At 33.2% G+C, this 20,817-nt stretch overlaps 3 protein-coding genes across 3 annotated transcripts; 2 read left to right on the top strand and 1 right to left on the bottom strand.

Annotated features, from left to right (window-relative positions):
- The first annotated feature begins 449 nt into the window (after positions 1 to 449).
- Positions 450 to 4,148, top strand: LOC128179682 (neuronal acetylcholine receptor subunit alpha-6-like). The gene is made up of 2 exons (XM_052847194.1): positions 450 to 1,153; positions 3,133 to 4,148. Exons 1-2 carry the CDS (start codon positions 821 to 823, stop codon positions 4,042 to 4,044), a joined length of 1,245 nt encoding a protein of 414 aa, XP_052703154.1. The 5' UTR covers positions 450 to 820; the 3' UTR covers positions 4,045 to 4,148.
- A 735-nt stretch (positions 4,149 to 4,883) lies between these two features.
- Positions 4,884 to 9,971, top strand: LOC128179685 (neuronal acetylcholine receptor subunit alpha-3-like). The gene is made up of 2 exons (XM_052847196.1): positions 4,884 to 6,667; positions 8,837 to 9,971. The coding sequence occupies exons 1-2, from the start codon at positions 6,335 to 6,337 to the stop codon at positions 9,743 to 9,745; spliced, it is 1,242 nt and encodes a 413-aa protein (XP_052703156.1). The 5' UTR covers positions 4,884 to 6,334; the 3' UTR covers positions 9,746 to 9,971.
- A 6,406-nt stretch (positions 9,972 to 16,377) lies between these two features.
- LOC128182444 (uncharacterized) lies at positions 16,378 to 17,502 on the bottom strand. Its single transcript, XM_052851071.1, has one exon. The coding sequence runs from the start codon at positions 17,443 to 17,445 to the stop codon at positions 16,864 to 16,866; it is 582 nt and encodes a 193-aa protein (XP_052707031.1). The 5' UTR covers positions 17,446 to 17,502; the 3' UTR covers positions 16,378 to 16,863.
- Between the last annotated feature and the right edge of the window lie 3,315 nt (positions 17,503 to 20,817).

Below are 20,817 nucleotides of genomic sequence, written 5' to 3' on the forward strand. Positions count from 1 at the left end.
AATGCACCTGGGCATATTATAAGATTTTTTGTTAATAAATTTTAACTGCAAAAGTGTTTGTTTTTTTTTTTTGGTTTCATTTATATCATAAATTATAATCTTGAAAGCAGGGGCGAATATACTATATGGTTTAGGACTTGTTATTTAGAACCTAGCCAATTCATGAGATTGAAATCTATGTGCTTTTGTGTGTTAAATGAAACAGTCCGGATTTATAAACAACTCGACCTTACCCTAACCTGACAGGTCTGCGAGAAGTTATTTAATTGTCTAATTTGAATTCTACCCATATCAAGTTATCACCATCAATGAGTTGGAAAACTTCATTGTTAACATTTAAAAAGTATGATTATGTGGGAAATATCAAGATGTATAGACCTTCCTAACAATTACTCCAGTGGGGGTTGCTCGCTGTATTTGGATATTGTAATGGATTTCCAAATGTTATTAAGTGTTCCATTCTTGGCTTTAGAGTTCATTGGATGAGCTTACTGCCCGTATCCGATACTGCCCTCAGACAGGGGGCGTAGTTCACTCGAGATTGATTTCTATAAATGTTTGTTTTATGGTTCACAAATTATACGACACCTGCCTTTACGTTAGGGTAAATGGTTGTTTATCACGGCTCTTAAAACTTAATATAAATGCCCATTGTTTTCGCTCGGTATTAATAAGCTTAAAAGGTGGTGACTTGATAATAATAATATTTGTAATCAAGAAACGTAGGACATGTCTCTGTTATAGAGGAATGAGGGTACTGGAGAAGACAAAACAGTGGACTTAAACGAAACAACCATACAACTTTAACCATGTTAACGTGATGAATGTTCCGTGCGTAACTTATCCGAAAATGAAATTTTTCGTTACTTGTTTCATTATTTGGATCTGTTCTGTGAATTCACAAACTAACGAGAATCTTAAGACACTCCAAGGCGATCTTTTCGCCTCCTACTCTTCCAAGATTCGCCCTGTGATTAACCAGCTAGAACCTCTCCAGTTAGACGTCAGCTTCTACCTCAGCAGCGTTAATGAGGTCAACGAGGTCAAGGAGAAAATGGTTACCACGGGTTACCTGGAGTTGTCATGGACGGACGAGCTGTTGAAATGGACGCCCGCCGACTATAACAACACCGACACAATATTTGTTCCGCAGGTAACGATCTATTCTCTAATTTAAAGAAATTTTTTGCAACAGACATCTACGCCTTTGAAATCTTTAATATGTTAGAACTTCCTTCGGAATCATAATAAGAAAATTCAGTAGTTTAGCGTTGTATCTATCTATCTATCTATCTATCTATCTATCTATCTATCTATCTATCTATCTATCTATCTACTGTAATTCGTTTTAATTCCGATTTCTCAGATGTTTTTTTTTTAATTTCACGGTGCAAGAAAACAAATTTTAATCAGTTTATTTGAATTTGCATAAATTTATTTGAAATTCTATCTTCACTATGGGTTTAATTTTACGGGAAAATGATAAATCGCGAGCATAGCAAAATTAAAACCAATCGTTATTATCTATCTGTCTGTCTGTCCGTCTACCTATCTATCTATCTATCATCTATCTGTCTGTCTGTCTGTCTGTCCGTCCGTCCGTCCGTCCGTCCATCTATCTATCTATCTATCTATCTATCTATCTATCTATCTATCTATCTATCTATCTATCTATCTATCTATCTATCTATCTATCTATCTAAATTATAATATAGCAACTTTTTAAGATATGAATGTACTGAGGCATTGGATTATTTAAAGATCCTTCGTGTGTTAATGAGTTGGTAGTTCTAAATATTTTCTTTTCTATTTGATTAAATCCCCTTCACATTTTTAGATTACTTTTCTTCCTAATCCGTTAACAAATCTATACCCAGCTAAAAAAAATTAAATACCAATAACATGTGAAAGAGACATAGAATTTAAAAGGAATACATGACAAAGATGCATCAGCAGAATAGAAAATCTAACCCTGTATAACTGTTAGGTCGTATCTTAATCTTTAAAGCCATAAATGAAATGGAACAATTTATCGTCTTGATGACAAAATCTGTTCGCCTAATTCAAAGGTATATTCCACTTAATATTGCCCTAAAGGCTAATGTCGTGACAAGGTTATACACTGATACTCTTGTTTGTCCGTCTGTCACGTGATATAACAAGGTTACACACTGTTACTCTTGTGATATGGTTGGTTCATTTTTTTTTGACAAATTCGATGTTAATTTCCTGTTTAACTTAGCTTATTTTGTGTGCTCACATTAGGGCGGGGTATACCTAGTGAGCATTGGCTCACCTGCAGATATTTTGCTTTGATACAGTGATTTAAGGTCAGACGACACGTTCCTCGAGAATTTTTTTTGTATCTCCTCGTAATAAAGAGTTCCAATAAAATTTTTTAATTTTATAATTACTTTAAAAATGGTCAAAATTTACTTGTATTTGGTTATATGTCTAGATGGTCGAGTGGTTAGAACCGTGACCGCTCTAGCGGTTCTAGAGGTCGTGAGTTCAAGGCCCCGCCCCGGCGATGATATAGTTCTATTATAGTGAATTTTGCTGTGCTGTAGATGTATTTATTTTTATATCAGCAATTCAAGTGTATTTTCAAGAAGATTATGTAGGAAATTGCATACACTAGTATTTTGCAGAAATGCCTGGTAAGGTACCCTTTTTTGCAAGAAAGCTTGTCAAAGTAGTTGTAAACCATTAATAAATTCCTGGAAAAAGTTATCTAACATTGAGGAACGTGTCGTCTGACCTTAAGGCGGGTAATAAATTCAACTGGTTGAGAAGAACAATTGTGTACCATAGATAATCATTCTTTAGTTTGAACAAAACATAAATCTTCTAGTCCTTTCTCTATTTTATTGTCTAGAAATCTACAATTATGCATTTAATATAGTGAACGCACGCGCTTAGAGTAGTTACTTTAATTGGCTCTTTGTAGTCTTTGGGTGGTGGTGGTGGTAATCCAATCTTTCATCTATGTAGATATTTTGCAAACTTTAATTTTCATTTTATTTAAATATTTTATTTTTTTCATATTTATTATTATATTTTATAATAATATTATTATTATTATTTATTATATTTTATTATATATATTTCATTTAAATTTTTATTTTGTAGAATGATATTTGGAAGCCCGATCTCGTTTTAAAGAACGGGTTCAAGAAGTTTGAAGAGCTTGGCGGTAGTTTCTACTATCTGTATATCGATTACGAAGGCTTCGTTGTTTGGATGCCTTTTAGTGTTTTCGAATCTCGATGTTCCATGAATATTTTTAATTTTCCGTTTGACATCCAGTCATGTGACATCAAGTTCGTTACCTGGAGCCATTTTGCTGAACAGATCGAGATAACGAAATCGTCAAAAGGGATAAACTTCTATGAATATGAGGAGAATGCCGTCTGGGATATTTTGGACACAACGTCCGAGATCAAAAAGGAAGGGAGAGAATCGGAAGTAAAGTTTACTTTTAAACTGCGTCGAAAGTCGCAGTATTACGTGATGAATATCATTCTACCCGTCATTTTCCTGGGTTATCTGAATATCCTGGTGTTTGTAATCCCGGCCGACGCAGGAGAGAAGATGTCCTTCTCCGTGACTGTGTTCCTGTCCTTCGCCGTCTTCCTGACCATCATCTCTACCTTGTTGCCGACCAGTTCTGAAAATATTCCCGTCCTTGCTATGTACCTTGTGATACAGCTGGTAAATGGAGTCTTTGCCCTTGTCATCACCGCATTCCAACTTCGCTTACGTCATAGAGACGACAGTGAAGAGGTTTCGGGTATATGGGTGAAGGCCATTCGGTTGCAACAAAAACTGAGGTGCAAAAAGATGAATACCGTGAAAGGAAAACCCTTCGATTCAAATTCAAACATTGATGATCTTAAATCCAAACCTAAAACAGATGAAATCCTGGATGTGACGTTTGGTTGGAATCACGTGGCATCAACCATTGATTTCTTTGCTTTCTGGTCTTTTCTCATTACAAACATCATCATCACTATTGCAATGTTCAGTGTGGCGGCATCGTAACCACATTTTTTGTATTTTCTCTATAACTATAAAAATACTTTTAATACTATTATCATGATGTCATGCTATCCCTTTAAAAGAAAAAGTAAAAATATCCCCAAATATCCATTCTTTAATCGTTTTTTATTTAACTTAGCTATTAAGATCCTTGAACTGATCTAAAATGGAAAACAGTCACGTTGCACATGATTTATAAATCATACATGTAGACAAACAATATTTGTATTGACTAACAAAAATATATGAAGATTTTAAAACCTTTTTTTTCAAAATCAAGCATGCACATAAAACAATTGTCAGTCGCCAGAAAAAAACGTCTTTTATATAATAATATCTTTCTGAACGGACATTGATTTTTCAGCACATATTCATTTACGGTAACAGTGAACTGTTCGAACTTTAAACTGGTTTGGTATATTCTGATTTAAAAGATTGTTAGTTGTTTAATATGTAAGAAAAATCAGTACACATGTATGCAAATTTTTATGTTGATATGATTTTTTAACCAACTCAAATGCGCATGTTTTAGGGGTCTCATCCATTTTGAAGAAAAGACACTATCCTGTATTGTTTATTAATTGAGCAAAATTGTTAAAAAAGACGTGACTGGTTATTATAAATTGGTAAATTATATTTAAAATATCATAATATTAAACTTATAATTAGCATGTTGAATGTCCCATTTAAGTAGAAAAGATTTAAAAAAAAAAAAAAAATTTCCAGTTTGCTAATATTTTTCACTAAAAACGAAGGTTTTAACACAAATTTCTTGTTTTTTGCAGCTACATTTAATTATTAGGCCCTTACATGTAGGTGTTGCAATGTTGCATTGCGAGTAGATTGTCTTAACCACTTACTATGATAGTCAGCCCACTCATCCTTCCCGGATATCCGACCAATGAACGTTGGACTTAAAGGCCTGCATAATGAATTCCGTAAATTGAATCATACATAGATAGAGCTTTTTATCAATGTGTAAATAGAAGTCAATGGTGAAACAACGTACATTTTTTTTATATAAAAAACTCTTGGCTTTTTTATTTTACCTGTAATTAACATACATTGGGGTCTGCAATCGCGGCCTTTCCGGCAGGCTCGGAAAAACACCTCGAATGTATTACCTAGGCGTCCATGACAACCCCCCTTTTTATAAAACTTGAAATAAATGCAACACATTTTACGATCTGTCGAGATGTAAGCTAGACTTTATTAAAGTAAATGATATACCATAAAATATAACACAGAAACGACTAATAAAGCTGATTCTTATTTTAATGGGAAGCGACTCCATTTTGTATAAAATTCTAACATCCGGTAATGTTAATACATTCGAGGTGTTTTTCCGAGTCTGCCGGAAAGACCCGAGAAGTTGCGATTGTGGGGTGGCATCAAATCAAAATACGAATTATGACCACGTGGTTACTCTCGATTTATGACCGCCATGATCCCTATTACCTTATATTGTTTACATTTCTCCACATCTAATTTTAAAAAAAATCATTTCATTTGAATATATGTTGGTCAGAATGCAGCGTGCATCGCTCTTCTGTTGAATTTGCATATTTTATGACAAGTGAGAAATTTTGATTTAATAGGAAACAGAAACTCTATATGTACACTGTTTTAGCGCTATGTTTTAGAACTTGTGGCCAAATGTTTTGATTTTTGTCTCAGTAATGTTTCCATTGGAATTCAATATATTTTATTCTAATCTTATCGTCATAATACATTAGAGCATTATCATAACATGTTTAGAGGACATGGTCTAAATATATACCATTTATGTAGTACTTGGAGTATGAATATTTTATCATTAACCTAAACTCTTGTGCCGGGAAGTTAATTAATTCAAAACCAATGTAAAAACAAACCAATGCCCTTAAAATGTCTTGAATTGGATATACCTTAGATATCTTCAGATAAAAACGAAATGACTATAGACATATTGGCCATAGCAAAAAAGACACAGTAAGGTCAAAACTGCTATACACCAACAACAATGATTTTAAGAAGCTTTCCAGTCTTATTGACACAAAGGTTTGAACGATGGAAAGCTTATAGTTCCCTGTCCTTATTACACAGATACATCCTTCTGTTAACGAATATACGTAGTACAAACATTTTATTGATATGTATTAGCAAAGAAGATTTTCTTACCGGATCTATTGTCGCTGTGCATTAAACGTTTGTAAACATGTCAATTAGACAGGATTTCGAAAAGTGAAATCTTTTCACATAACTATCTTACATAGATAAACCACGTTTGTGCAGTTCCGTACTGACCGTCATCATGAAGACTACAAATCATTTGTGGTTGAAATTAGGAATAACTGTGTGTTTTGCATGTTTTGTGATCAATCCCGTGACGTCACAAACCAGTAATGATTTGAAGAATCTGGTCGACACTCTGTTTGACTCTTATTCCTCAAAAGTTCGCCCTGTGGTAAATCAGCAACATCCTCTCCAACTTGACGTCAGCTTCTACGTCAGTAGCGTTAATGAGGTTAACGAGGTCGATGAAAAAATGGTTACCACGGGTTACCTGGAGTTGTCATGGACGGACGAACTGTTGAAATGGACGCCCGCCGACTATAACAACACTGACACAATATTTGTTCCGCAGGTACGTCAAGTATAAAACGAAAATTATATCATGTCAGATAATATAGTTATAATCTTCAATCATGTAGTTAAAGGTTCTTTTTATGATTCATTCATCTATATAATCATATCTTGATACAATTTTCAAACAGAAAATGCCAATTTTGTTCTCCAACAACCGTCAATTAATTTCGATGCCCATAGATATATCATTATTAACTCTCTCGCTGCAATGGCGAAAAAAAAAATAGAATTGAAATGCTTCAAAAAATTATGATGTTATATCGCAGGTAAAACTGCAACGTATGTTTAACATATGTTTCGAGTAACATACGTTTAACATACGTTACCAGTGAACCTGTTTGTTTTATTAAAATTGTGAGGTTAAAAATACTTGAACACTTAAATATTTATTAGTAGTAGATTTAGATTTTTCATGGCTCCGATGATTACATTTAAATTTAAAAGTGTTCATTTCCACTGATGTCAAGTTCATATCGTTTTTGTTAAGACAGTATGCCTACTGGAATCGCGCTCCATCTAGTAGCTCCTTACAAGACTATGTTCATATCTGCCATCAAATTAAAAGGAAAATGTTTCTACGGCATTAAAAAAGAAAAAGAAAACCTATTGCAATCAAAATAACATTAATTTGAGTGATAAAAGCATGGTTTTTTAGAGCATCTACAGAGCTTATAAAACCTAGATAAGTTATAGATTTTTACATAACATAATGATGACTATCAGACCAAGTCCAAAGTTACTCATGTTGCTTTAATTTGGTTTTTTTATACTAACACCATTACAGAAAAGGCAAGGCATTGCAAATAGGGTTCTACATTGAAAGAATTTAGTCCCTTTCGGACAGGTTTGGGAATCTCCGTATTGATTACATTTTGGATTAAAGTCGTATTGTTGAGAAGACATCCCCATATCGTCTACATGCTTTTTGTTTTGATAAAATTCATACGAAAACAATTCCTTTAATCGTTAAAGTGCAATTTCATTATATTTGTAATATCCCGTGCTTAAACTAGAATAAAAGATATATAAAACGTAAGTGTGAATGGTAGACAATGCGACGAAGATCCTATAATGCCAGTTCTTACAGGGACATGGTCACGATTTTGGTCAAATTCTTTTTTATGTTTTTATTATTTACAATGCTTTAGAAATGCATTTCTAATGATCATATAAAATTTGAGAGTCATTCTTAGAGTTAAAGGCAAGATACAGGGCTCACAATTCTTTGTCATGTAAACAAGGCTCGTGCCCTGTTTTTGTTTAAATAGGGTCAATATACCAGTGAAAAATATTTTTCTAGCTTATTTGTCTATCTTTTCATTTATTTTAAGCATAGATAAACAGTTTCTAACGTTTAACTCATTCGTTTTAGGTTTAAAACTGAAATTTTTACTTTAACGTTTAAAATATAAACAAACTCTTTGTTTGCATAGCGAAGAATTTCAGGCTCCGTAACTCGCATATAACTCAACAAATGACACTCAAATTTCGGTTGCCTTTTAAAAATGCCTTGCTGAAGCATTGTAAATAAATCGGAAAAATAATTTTTGACCAAAATCGTGACCATGCCCCTTGAAAGTCCAGTAAGTCAATTACAGGCCAACGATACCAGTCGAGATACACGCATAAGAAATTACAAAATGATTTCTTTTTTAATATAAAGGCCGTTTGTATTATGTTTTAAAACCTTTATGCGAATTTCCATTCGGAAACAAGGCTTCGAATTCTCTGGTGGGTGACTTAACACAAGAACGCATTGTCCTATGCAAGGTTAACAAAAAGGAGTTACTTTTAATATGAAAGCTATAAAAGTTATATAAGTTATACTTTAATTAAATATAAGTTAACTATAAATATAGATAAACTTTATAGATAGTTAATATTAGATTTAAAATGTTCTCGTTTACATAGCATTGTAAACTGAAATAGCCTGTGGATGTATACCCAATATTTTGTTTTAAATTCAGATTAAACAACCGTAGTTAATAATGTTATGGTTATAGAATTTGTTATAAGCCTTTTTGATTTGATGTGCATTTCAACCTTGGCAGCTTTTTGATACCGTCTTTTTTAAAAGAGCAATTGCATTTATAAAGGTTTGAACTGAGCAATATCATATGAAATAAAACTAAAGAGTTTGTATTACAATATGGTAGTTTATTTGTAGAATGACATTTGGAAGCCCGATCTCGTTTTAAAGAACGGGTTTAAAAAATTTGAAGAGCTTGGCGGCAAGTTCTACTACCTGTCTATCGTTCATGTAGGCGGTGTTATATGGCTGCCTTTTGATGTGTTCGAAACTCGCTGCTCCATGGACATCACCAAATTCCCTTTCGACACCCAATCATGTGACATCAAGTTTATCACATGGAGCCACACCGTGGACCAAATTGAAATCTCAAAATCTACAAATGGGATCCAGTTCTATAATTATGAAGAAAACGGAGTATGGAAAATTGTAGATACATCTTCGATGATAAAAAAAGACCAATCAGAATCTGAAATCGATTTTACGATCAAACTACAGCGGAAGCCTTTGTATTACGTGATGAATATCATTCTACCCGTTATTTTTCTGGGTTATCTGAACATTCTGGTATTTGTAATCCCAGTAGATGCTGGAGAAAAAATGTCGTTCTCTGTGACAGTATTTCTGTCTTTTGCAGTATTTCTGACTATCATATCTGCATTGTTACCAACTAGTTCTACCAGCATACCAATTTTAGCTATTTATCTGGTAATTCAACTTGTATATGGAGTATTGGCCCTTATAATATCAGCTTTTCAGCTCCGCTTACGTCACAGAGACGAGACTGAGGAAGTTCATGCATTCTGGGTAAAAGCTATAAAGTTACAGCAAAGGCTACGGTGTAAAAAGTACAGTCAAGTCGAAAATCTAAACAACAATGACGAGAAAGAAGGTAAAGAAGCCGTGCGTAATAATTACGTTGCTCCTGCTGAAACGTTTGGTTGGAACCAGGTTGCATCTTCCATTGATTTCTTCGCATTCTGGTTTTTCTCCATCACAAACTCACTGATATCGATAGTCATGTTTGCAATGGCAGCAAACATGTAAATGGCAATGGCTTAAAAAATTTAATATGATAGTATATTCTCGCTTACTTCTTTTTAAATACTCATCAATTCTCTTCAACTTGTTACAAAACTAATAATTTATAGCTCATTGAACCAACTATTATGCAACCACATGGTTACAAGGTTTACGTCAGATTTGTGTGCTATATTTAAAGGTTGTTTATAATCATGTTCCGTACATAAATTTTCTTATATTATGCACTGTTTTTGTATTGTTATTTTTTTAAGCTGCTTGGTTCGATTTTATATCAAATTCTGTAAACGCTTTTAAACGAGATGGTTATGCTAAGTATGTGTATGATAAAACTATTGCAGTAGTTTTCCTTAAACCATATTTCAATGAAAAGAATGATGTACAAAATTTGTTTTAAAAACAAACCACACAGGAGAGTACCGCGTTATTTCGCCTCATATTATAATTTGCCCCCGACGTAGAGGCAGCTATGGTTGTATTACTACTTTGGCTATAAATAAGGGTCATAATGTTTTGGCAAATTAAAAAAAACATGTTTGCATTTTGTTGACTAATAATTCTGAAGCTTGCTTAGTTTACAATCGATAAATAACATGCGAGTTGAATAAACCTAATCATTCGGGAGATACGCCTTTTTAAATGTTATTTACAAATTTGCGTCATGCTGGATTGCTAATAAGTTAAAGTTATATAATGATAAAGTAATTAGCAGAGATCAAACTTGGCTCCTTATTGAAAGATTCATAGGTGAAAATCATCAGATTAGTATATGATCTTATGAACTATACTAAAATGAAGAATGCATATATTTCAGTTATACTTTTTGTAAAGGCCTTTAACTGTATACCATGGAATCTTTTCTTTCATACACTCGACCTTATTTCGGAAATTTAATAAACGATTTGATACAAATCTTTTATAATATATAAAAGGGCATTATTTAGAATGGAATAATATCAGATTATTTTTTTTACCTACAAAGAAGGTACAGACAGACAGGTTGATCAATATCACCCTACCTATTCTTGCTCTGTGCAGAAATATTAGGAACAATAATTAGAAACAATAAAAACATTAAAGGCATAAAAATTGGATATACTAAAGATAGAAATTTCACAAAACGCAGATGACACATCTTTATCTAAAAATTGATCACCAGAAAAATTAGATTCTAAAAGAACTAGATTCTTTTTTTTTGCTGATACATCAGGACTAAATATAAACTTTGCTAAGACTAAGATGGTAGTTAATAGTCATAAAATCACTTATCATTCCAAAACTCACGTTATCAAATCTAAGTAAAGAACTTTAAAAGATAATCATACTTATATCTTTGGGGAGGCAAAATATACAAAGTAATAAAACAAACTATTAAAAAAGAAACTTCGCGAAAAACAACTTCATCATACAAGGAGGAGTTACTGTAACAAATATCCTTCGCAACATCCCCTTCAAGGCTATTTAGTAGTTTGAGTAAAGGTTACATCGAACAAGGTACTTGACAAAATCTGAGTGGAAACAAACCATCTCTCTTGGCTGGTTCTCGTGCTATTTAAAACCACTTTCGCCACCTTGGTTCCATATTTCTACAAGGAAACGTTTACTTGTTTTCAAACGCTTTTAAATGGAAAAGAATAATCCATTTAGGGGAAACACCAAAAGTCTTTAAGCAATATAAAACAAAATTCGTGATATTTAAGATGCTGTGAAATATTTTTTTTTATAATGAAATATTAAATTTCTATAATGTTACCGCATCAAAGTTAGCAATTACAAATAATTCAATAATGTTATTTTGTATGTCTCTGTTTTCATTAACAAGCTTTTAAAATAATCTGTGATCATTTTTAATTGGTTTTAGCCTCGTTGTACAATTTAATTTAACAATGTTATCATTTTTATATGTATTCCATGATGTTTGCTCTTGTTGTTTGTGCCCTTCAAAGTGGGTTCAAATCATCAATGAATTTCAACTTGTATATAAAAAGTAAAAAATTGGGAAAACTCTACTAAGAGGATGGCTGTACTAAACGTTTCATGATAAAAATGATACCACTTTTCTGTAGAATGACGATAAAGGCTTATCAAATCGAAAAAAATTTGTATGGTTATTCATTAACTTGATTTTTATTTTTAAAACTAATTACATACAAGTGTAATGTATTGTTAGAACACCCTTTTGATTCTAAAACACTATCATAAACAAAGAGAGGCAACTGTATTGTAATGAAAAACATTAAAGTTACCAACATCGATCGACCGAGACTTGCTGAATGCAATCAAAACAGGCGAAGGCGTAAACTGTAAACAACAGTAAATATTACAATATTATAGAGACTATTTCACAAATAGTAAAAAAATATACTGAAAAACTTAAATCTATAGGTGGGTCATTATTCTACAGGGGTCACTTTTCTTCATGTAGAGTGTGCTCATTTTTATGAAAATGACACTTATTCTTCAGGCAAAAGGATAACCGAGGGGTCATTATTCTACGTCGAAAAATGACCATTATTCTACGGGGGTCATTATTCTACGTTAAACCGGCGTATACGGCCAAGATTATACTCACTTTAAAGTTACCGAGCGATCTCTCAGCGATGTCCAGTTGGTCGTACACAGTGGAGACCGGGTGGTAAAGGTACAAAACTCGTTCTTTACGTTCTCATTGGTTTCTTCGCTCGTGGTTAGCAATAAACGTCAAAGTCAAAATCACGTTGTCTTTATCTAAGCCTCGTTCTGTGCACGTCAGTATTCGGAAATCGTCCATCACCATCTAAAGCTATGTATGGACTTCCACGCATTGGAAATTTCGCTGCAGAAACTCATGATCACGGACGAGAAGTGATGGAGTTCATTGTCAATTACTTTTACATGGATGATGGCCCTACAGAACAAGAAGCTATTGAGTTCATTTCTAAACACAAGTTGCGCTGAAAATAAATGGGAATCTAAGACCTTGCATCAAACAGCTGAGCAGTAATGAATGCATGAGACCCTCAAGACCTAACCAGTAATATAGTGAGTTAGATTTTGATCAGAACACACCTACCATGCGTATCCTAGGCCTTTTGTGGGACTAGAAAACAGACAACTTAAGATTCAGCATCTCTGATGAAATCAAACCTGTGATACGAGAATTCTCTCCACAGTCAAAAGCTTCTACGACCAATTGGGGCTCTCATCTCCTGTAACCATTGCTGAAAAAATTATCATCAGGACAATTGTTGCGTCTAGTTTGGACTAGGACGATCAGCTACATACACAAATATTAAGAGAATGGACAACTTGGAAATCAACACTCCATTCATTCAAAAATTTGTAGATATCACAGGTCATGGTACCTCATCTCAATGACGCCAAATCTTGAGAACTGTTGATCTTCTGCGATGCCTCTGAGCTTTCCATTACAGCTATTTGTTACCTTAAATGGGCATGGTTACGATTTTGGTAAAAAATTATTTTTTCGATTTAAATGTTATTTGTTGAGTTATAATCGTGTTACAGAGCTTAAAATTCTTCGCTATGTAAACAAAGCTTTTGTTTTTATTTTGAATGTTGAAGTGAAAATTCTAGTTTTAAACACAAAATGAATGTGTTGATCGTTAGAAACTGTTCATTCATGCTTAAAATGAATAAGAGGATAGACAAATCAGCTTGAAAAAGACTTTTACTGATATATTGAACCTATGTAAACAAAAACAGGACGCGTGCCTTGTTTACATGATGAAGAATTGAAAGCTCTGTAACTCGCATATAACTCAACAAATGACACTCAAATTTCATTTGATCATTGGAAACGCATTTATAAAGCAATGTAAATAATAAAAACTGAATTTTTTTTTTAGCAAAATCGTGACCATGTCCCTTTAAAGTTACCTGTGTAGTGGAGGCAGCATAAGTATGGTCGCATATTTGTCAATCCTTTTCCTATTTGATGAGAGCTTCAATCCACTACTTAAGGTGGTATGGGACACTTCCATGATTTATCGAAATAAACCATAAAATTAAGTTTAATTTTATAAATAATTTTATTGATAAATAAATATTTTCTTTAACAGTTTTGACCCCCAACAACGTAGTACAGTGGGTTAGAGCGTTCACTACGGATCTGTAAGTCATGAGTTTGAATCCCGTTTTTTTTTTACCTTTCCAAAAGTTTTCAAATCGTATTTTTTATTAAATATTGTAAAATGTGAAATTCTAAACCGGTAAAAGTATTTTAATTTTAATGCTCTTTAATCCACAATAATATCGAAAGATGTCCCATACCACCTTAAGTCTTCCTTATTGTAATAATTGCTGTAATTTTTCAGTGTTGAATCATTTGTTTGAAGTATACTTATAGATTGAAATTTATTATACAGATTGACCATTCTATAAAGAATTACTAGTACACGCAATAATGGCCTTTAAGCTCATAAATAGGCAACGTCACACAGGCACCTCGTGATTTCGTTACACCCGATTGCACACCTGAAATTCGTGGCGGACGTGTTGAATTTCTTTCGTGGTCTTTGGATTTATTTTGCATTTCTTATTCTATATGCATATTCTGTTTGTATATAATGCATTCACCAATTTATTTAGATCACGGTCCAGTAATCCGAAGGTTCATAAGTCAGAAGGTCCACTAGTCCGAATGTTTATTAGTCTGAAGGCCTATAAGTTACTGCTTAGATAATACCATTTTTGAAAAATTTTCTTAGTAAATCCTTTTCTACTTTAAAATGCTTCGAAATAAAAACAAAGTATTTAATACGTTACGGATATGATAGGATATTATATCCTAACTTTGATCGGATACCTTAAAAATACTAGTAGTAACACCCATCAAAGACAAGAAGCCTGTGAGTTTTCCCTCTTTAATTGATATATTGATTGTTCAAATCTTTATTCAATTGCAAAAACTGCTTTCTTTTAACTCTTTTAACCACAATAACTTGGTTTTAAACAATTTTTAATACAATGATACACACACACAACAATAAACTGGACTTATTAGATAGATACACTATTGTCAATTGTTTTTACACTGTTGAAGTTGGTAGCTCTTTCTCTCTCCAACCATAGGATGAAAAATTTCTAAACAGAGTAAAGAATGGTATAGAGTCTTACTTATCTTCAAACGTTTTACAAATAACGATTAAATTCTAGTAGCCTGTTGAGGAAAGGGTTGTAAAACTTGAATAATTTTTTTCTGTTGCACTGTCTCATAACACTTTTAAAAATGACACACTTTGAACTGTCCGTATTTCAATGGCTTGTTAGCGGTACTCCGGCTCTTTGATAGGTTGTTTATGCACAGAGATACTGGCTCTTAATGTAGTCCCTCTCTCGCTGATATCACAACCATCACATATAATACACTAACTGTAGATTCAATTTTTGGATGGTCATGACATGTCTTATATTACCAATAAGTAACCGTTCACATAGGTACATACAATAAGAAAAACATTTCAAATCATAAATATGAAGAATAGGGTGAATAATAGGATAGTAGTATATTGTGATACATTGAAAAAAAGTTTGTTCAACTTCCAGTGATCATATACACAATTTATATTGATATATACAATGGAAAAGATCATAAGAGTGGCTAAGAATGTAACAATTTTTAGACAAAATCAAATAAGAAACTAAAAAAATAGAACAGTAATTAAATGTGGTTTTTCGTTCATAAATCAAATGAAATGCCTCCTATGAATTAAGGTAGCAAAACAAGGTAAATACGCATTAACATTTTAAACTTTCTAGATCAATTATGGATGTTTGTTTCACCTACAATATCTTGTATTCTCCTCATTCTCCTTTGTGTAGCAGCTTGTATTCTGTGTAAAGGATACTGTGTGTTAAGTGACTGTTGGTATGAGTATAGAGCAGCCTGGAGGTTCCCTGTGATCTGTTGACAGATTCCCAGGATCTCCCAGGAGATGTCTCTGTCTAGTAAAGAAACATTCAGTCCCTGATCATTGTGGACTAGGACCTGTAACTCATTTAGAGCTGCTTGTGATAATGTTGTATCAATGTGTCTGTAACACAAGAACTCTAGGAAGGGTAACATTACAAACACTGGAATGAATAATAAACACACTGTATTCTCTAGAGCAGATTGTTGTTCTGGTATTAGTTCACTGATATAACAGATTCTGTTGTAAAAACTGATATCCCTTGCTACAGCATGTCTCATTTTTGTAGACCAGGACTGTCCCCTTAAAGCCTCAGTGTACCTCTCTTTGTCTACATTATCATTACACATCAGATATGGCCGAGCTAACATGACCTTTGTCATCTCTAAAACAAATAAAGCTTTCCTGTATCTGAGTGTCTTGTAATAATATATAGCAATGTACAACATGTCAGAAACATACCCGAACTTAACTGCTAATTTCAGCAAGCGACATGACATCTTGTCTGCAATATACATCTGTTTATTGACACCTGTGTAAGTGAACATGTTTGGAATTATAAAGGCAGTGCTCTGAAGAATAATGACTGCAAGTCTTTGTAATGTTATAACTTGACATGTGTAACTTGACATAACTTTTCCAATGTGTGTATGGCTTTGGTAACTTCAAAAAGGTGTTTTGGGAAAAAAAAGGTATAAAAGTTTCATCAAAAAGTTCTAGATCAAGGTCAACTTCGGTCAAAATGAGTCTTTCATTTGTATGAACAAAACGTCTCGGATTATATAAGACATCAATGATGTAGGACCTGATAGAGGAACTCTGTAACAGACAAGCCAGACCTTTGCTGTACAATTCATGTAACTGTAAAAACAATCTGTTTTGTGCTGAGCCATAAACCTTTGTTAGAAACAGGTTGTTTTGTGGGATGAAAAAGTTTGGGCAAACTCCACAATGCACCCATTTAAGGAGGAGTTTAAAGCAGACCCAGAAACCGGCCAGGAGATTTTGTGGACACCAAGGATGTAGTGTGTTTTGTTGTATTGCCCAGAAAACTGTTGTCTTCATGTGATAGGAACACAATAGTTTACAGGTTTCTTCTGATTGTTGATCTATAACTTCTTTTAAAAATAGTTTTAACAATCCATGTGTCAAAAACTGACAGTGGTTCATTGAGTGCACAAGTTTGTATTCTGCCTGAGAAAAAGATATTCTTCACTCTTCATTTTCATGGATACCTAGTGGGTGTCCTATTGCTACAAAGTGGCATCCGTTTCTAACAATATCATGAACAACCTCAGGACCAGGCCATGTTTGACATCTATCTACCCATGAAGAGACAGAGGGAGGCCAAAAGTCACAAGCAAAACAGTGGGCATGGTCATATTCTGTTGCTCCTATTACACCACTACTACAGGGTCCATGTTCAGTAGAATCAGAAAATATTGATAAAAAAGTTAACTGTCTGTATTTAGAACTAGATATGTAGAGACTCTTATTCATTCTGACAAATGCTAAGCACATGACTCTGCTTATATATGGTGTCAGAAACTTAAGTAAAGTGAATCCTGGTGGACTCTCAGAACTGTCAGAGAGAATCAAGGCTGTATTGGCTGTGTTGTAATACTCAGACTGAGACATGTCCATGATCACCCGGTGGTTGTTTGGCCAAAACATCCAGTCCGTATCTGATCCATTCAGTTTGAATCCCTCTCTCCGACTTCCACTAAACATCTGAATTATATTGAACCCATCTTTAGGTGTCACTCGTCTCATTACCATCTCCCTGATGTCCATTGCCTCCCTCCTTAAGGCAACTTGTTGTGAGGTCCCCACTATCTCACACAATGTAACAAACACCGTCTCCGACATGTGCTGCATTCCCTCACATCTGTCAATTTTGAATAATAGTATACTGAAAACTCCCTTTAATTTTGTTTCTTTATCAAATTTTATACATGTAGGCTACTCATTAATCCATATATGGCAAAGAAAATATGGCAAGAAATATATCAAAAAGGCAATTTATGCCTATTTAAGAACCATGTTAAGCTTTAAGGAATTTACATAGTTTTTTAAAGATATTAAGTTATGTAGTGTTTTGTAAATTGTTATTTCATTTGTTTTAATAGCATGACGGCATTGTTTTCTACACAATAAAATCTGAAACTGTGCGACTTTTGTTGTGCGTGCTAAGCTATCTGCCTGCACCAGGCAGAATAAATGATAAGGTTATTATGGATGCTTTGATGTACAAAGTTTACAAATGTTAAAAGTAAAATCTTTCAAGAACACAAATTTTATATGGTAAAACTACAAAAGGTCCGTCTGAAATCAAAGTCCCTTTGACGAGAACGTATTTTTAGAATTACGTTAATGATTTATTTCTAATTAAACGAATATTTGATTTAAATCTTATTGTAAATTGGATACTTTTAAACAAATAGAGTTGCGTAGGTATGGTGATTTTCTGAAAAACTGATCAAATATTAAGCACGACTCCTCAACCGATATTTTAACATGGCCTTAATTGTATTTATGTAGAAACTAAGAAATTGTGTGTCATGATTCTATATCAAATAATATAAAATAATAACATTTCCAAAAGAATGCTGCAACATGTGGGTTTAAAAACAATTTTGATGCCAATAGGGTTAAATTTATTGATGAAAAATTATAGTTGTAAAGCATAATTGACTATTATTTATTTGCTATACTTGTACTGTACCAGTTATCGACTAAGACCAGTTATCGGCTAAACTGAGAGTTCGGGTTTATAGCACGCGACAATCCAAGATTTTTTAATTCAGTCGTCTTTTTTGAATAAAGAAAAGTAAGTTTGCTTGAAAACTTTCTTGAATATGTTTTTTTTAAATGAGCTTAACGATCATTGTTTACCGCTGATTTTACATCTTTGCACTTTCAGCAGTAGGGGAAGTGACGTAATAAGTTAAAAATAGAATATTACCTCTTTGTGATACGTTATTATATCCCTTCTTTGATTTGACATATAAAATCAATACATTTAACATGTATAAACAAAAGGAATTCACGAATTTCCGAGAAATTCGTAGCGCAATTGAACGCCTGATTGCACAATTATGTATTGAATAGTATACGATTTGGTGTATTACCGTATGATAATAAACGAATTATTTTATGAGTTTTGTTTATAATGTATCATGACCCCGAATACTTTAGTCTGACCTAACAAAGGGGCATAATTCAAACTTCATTTAGCAGAGTATAAAATCAACATGAACACAGATTTTTACTATGTTATTATCACGAAGCCGATAACTGGTACAGTAAATCGTAAAATCTCGGCAAATTCGGGGCGTGCTTAAAAGCACAATACAAGATGTTTTGGGTTCTAAATAATGATATAAACTAACAGATTGATAAATAAGGAGTTCACTTTGTAAAGTATGTCAAGTTTTATCCAAAACTATCAAGAAATAAGGAATTACCAAAAGAAAACGTTAAATTTTAGCCGATAACCGGTACAGTGCCAGTATAGTTTTTATTTAAGTTTTAAGATTCAAATGGAGTCACACTTGGATATCTACTTTAATGCTTGAAAAATACTGTACTTATATTTTAATTTCAGCATAAATGCATCTTTGTAATATCTTCTGCAAAGATAGACAGATATGGGAAGAAAGTCTAGTGCGATTTCTACCTACACTGGAGAGTAGGTAAATGAAGAATAAAGATATAAAGGCTTGACTTTGTAATTACGTGTCTTGAAACTTTACAATAATATCGACTATTCATTAATTGCTTTAAGGTAGACTCGATATCATTAACATTACAGGCACGTTTACTACACGCACAATACGATGAATCATCGCGTTGCTTGCGATAAAAAGCAAGATATTGTCCTTAATAGTAGAAACAGCGAAGGGTTAAACATTTCTATTATTAAAAATATGTGATTAAAAACGTTTTCTTTCATCTTGAAACGTAAATTTGTTTCATAATTTAACGTAAAAAACAGTTGTTGACGCTGAAGAATAATAAAGAAATTTAAAAAGTCAACACCAGAATATAATTAGAGTTGTAAGCATCCTTTTGTTATTGTACCATATTTACATTCCCCATATATTTTGCATGTAAAGCTACTGCAGATATAGCACCATAACACAAACAGGGTACTAAAAGGTAAAAACACGAGTTTTAATTGTGACGTCACAAACGTTGAACGCTGATAAAAACAACGTCACAAGCGAAAATCAAAGATCACGCTTGTGGCTGTTACTGTGGCTCTTCCATTAATTTGAACTTACCCACAGGATAATACAGTAATTTGAGGTATAATTCGCATTTGCGTCCAAGGCAAGAAGGTAAAAAAAAAACGTAAATATAAGCATTAAATCCTTATTTTTTGAAAGATATAGTCTCATAACTGCAACGGTGTATGCAAACAAATTTTCATAACGCGCTAACGCGCGTTATTCAATTTATATGCTCACACCGTTGCAGTTATGAGACTTTATCTTTTAAAAAATAAGGATTCAATGCTTAATTGTTATCTACTCTCGAGAGAAATAAATCCTAACACATTCTTTTAGTGTTGTCGTTGCTCAAGATTTTGTATTCAATATATTACAATGAAGTCTGTCCTTGCTTTGATTTTAAATTGTAACAATCGAATAATTATAATTAGACATAGAGTTATGTCAATTCTTCAATCTTTATATTTAAAAACCTGCTTCTTCCAAAAAAATTAAATGATTTTCAAAGATTTTTATATACAGAGAAAAATGTTCATATGCAAGCTTAATTGTATGGTTTACTAAATATACAACGCAAACTATATACTAGTATATATTCTAATATAAATAACTTTTTAGAAATAATTTGTTAAGCCAACTATAAATGACTTCTTATTCAACTTCACCATTCCTGATCTCTTCAGCTGCACACAAGTCCCTTTCCGCTGTTCCCCCTATTTTCTGTCTATGGTTCTTGCTTTTGCTGATGTCTGTATATATTAGTTCCTCTTTTGTATTTCTATACGTTGATTTTGGTTGGTCTAGTTTCCTCCTTCCTTTCGTGTGTCTATGCAACAGTACAAATTTTGATATTTTTTCTGTCGTCCTTATTCAATGACCTCCTTCAGTTTGGGTAGAATGACCCAAGGGTGAGTTGTATAGCATGCTGGTG

This window comes from Crassostrea angulata, chromosome 4, assembly GCF_025612915.1.
Source record: "Crassostrea angulata isolate pt1a10 chromosome 4, ASM2561291v2, whole genome shotgun sequence".
NCBI lineage: Eukaryota > Metazoa > Mollusca > Bivalvia > Ostreida > Ostreidae > Magallana > Magallana angulata.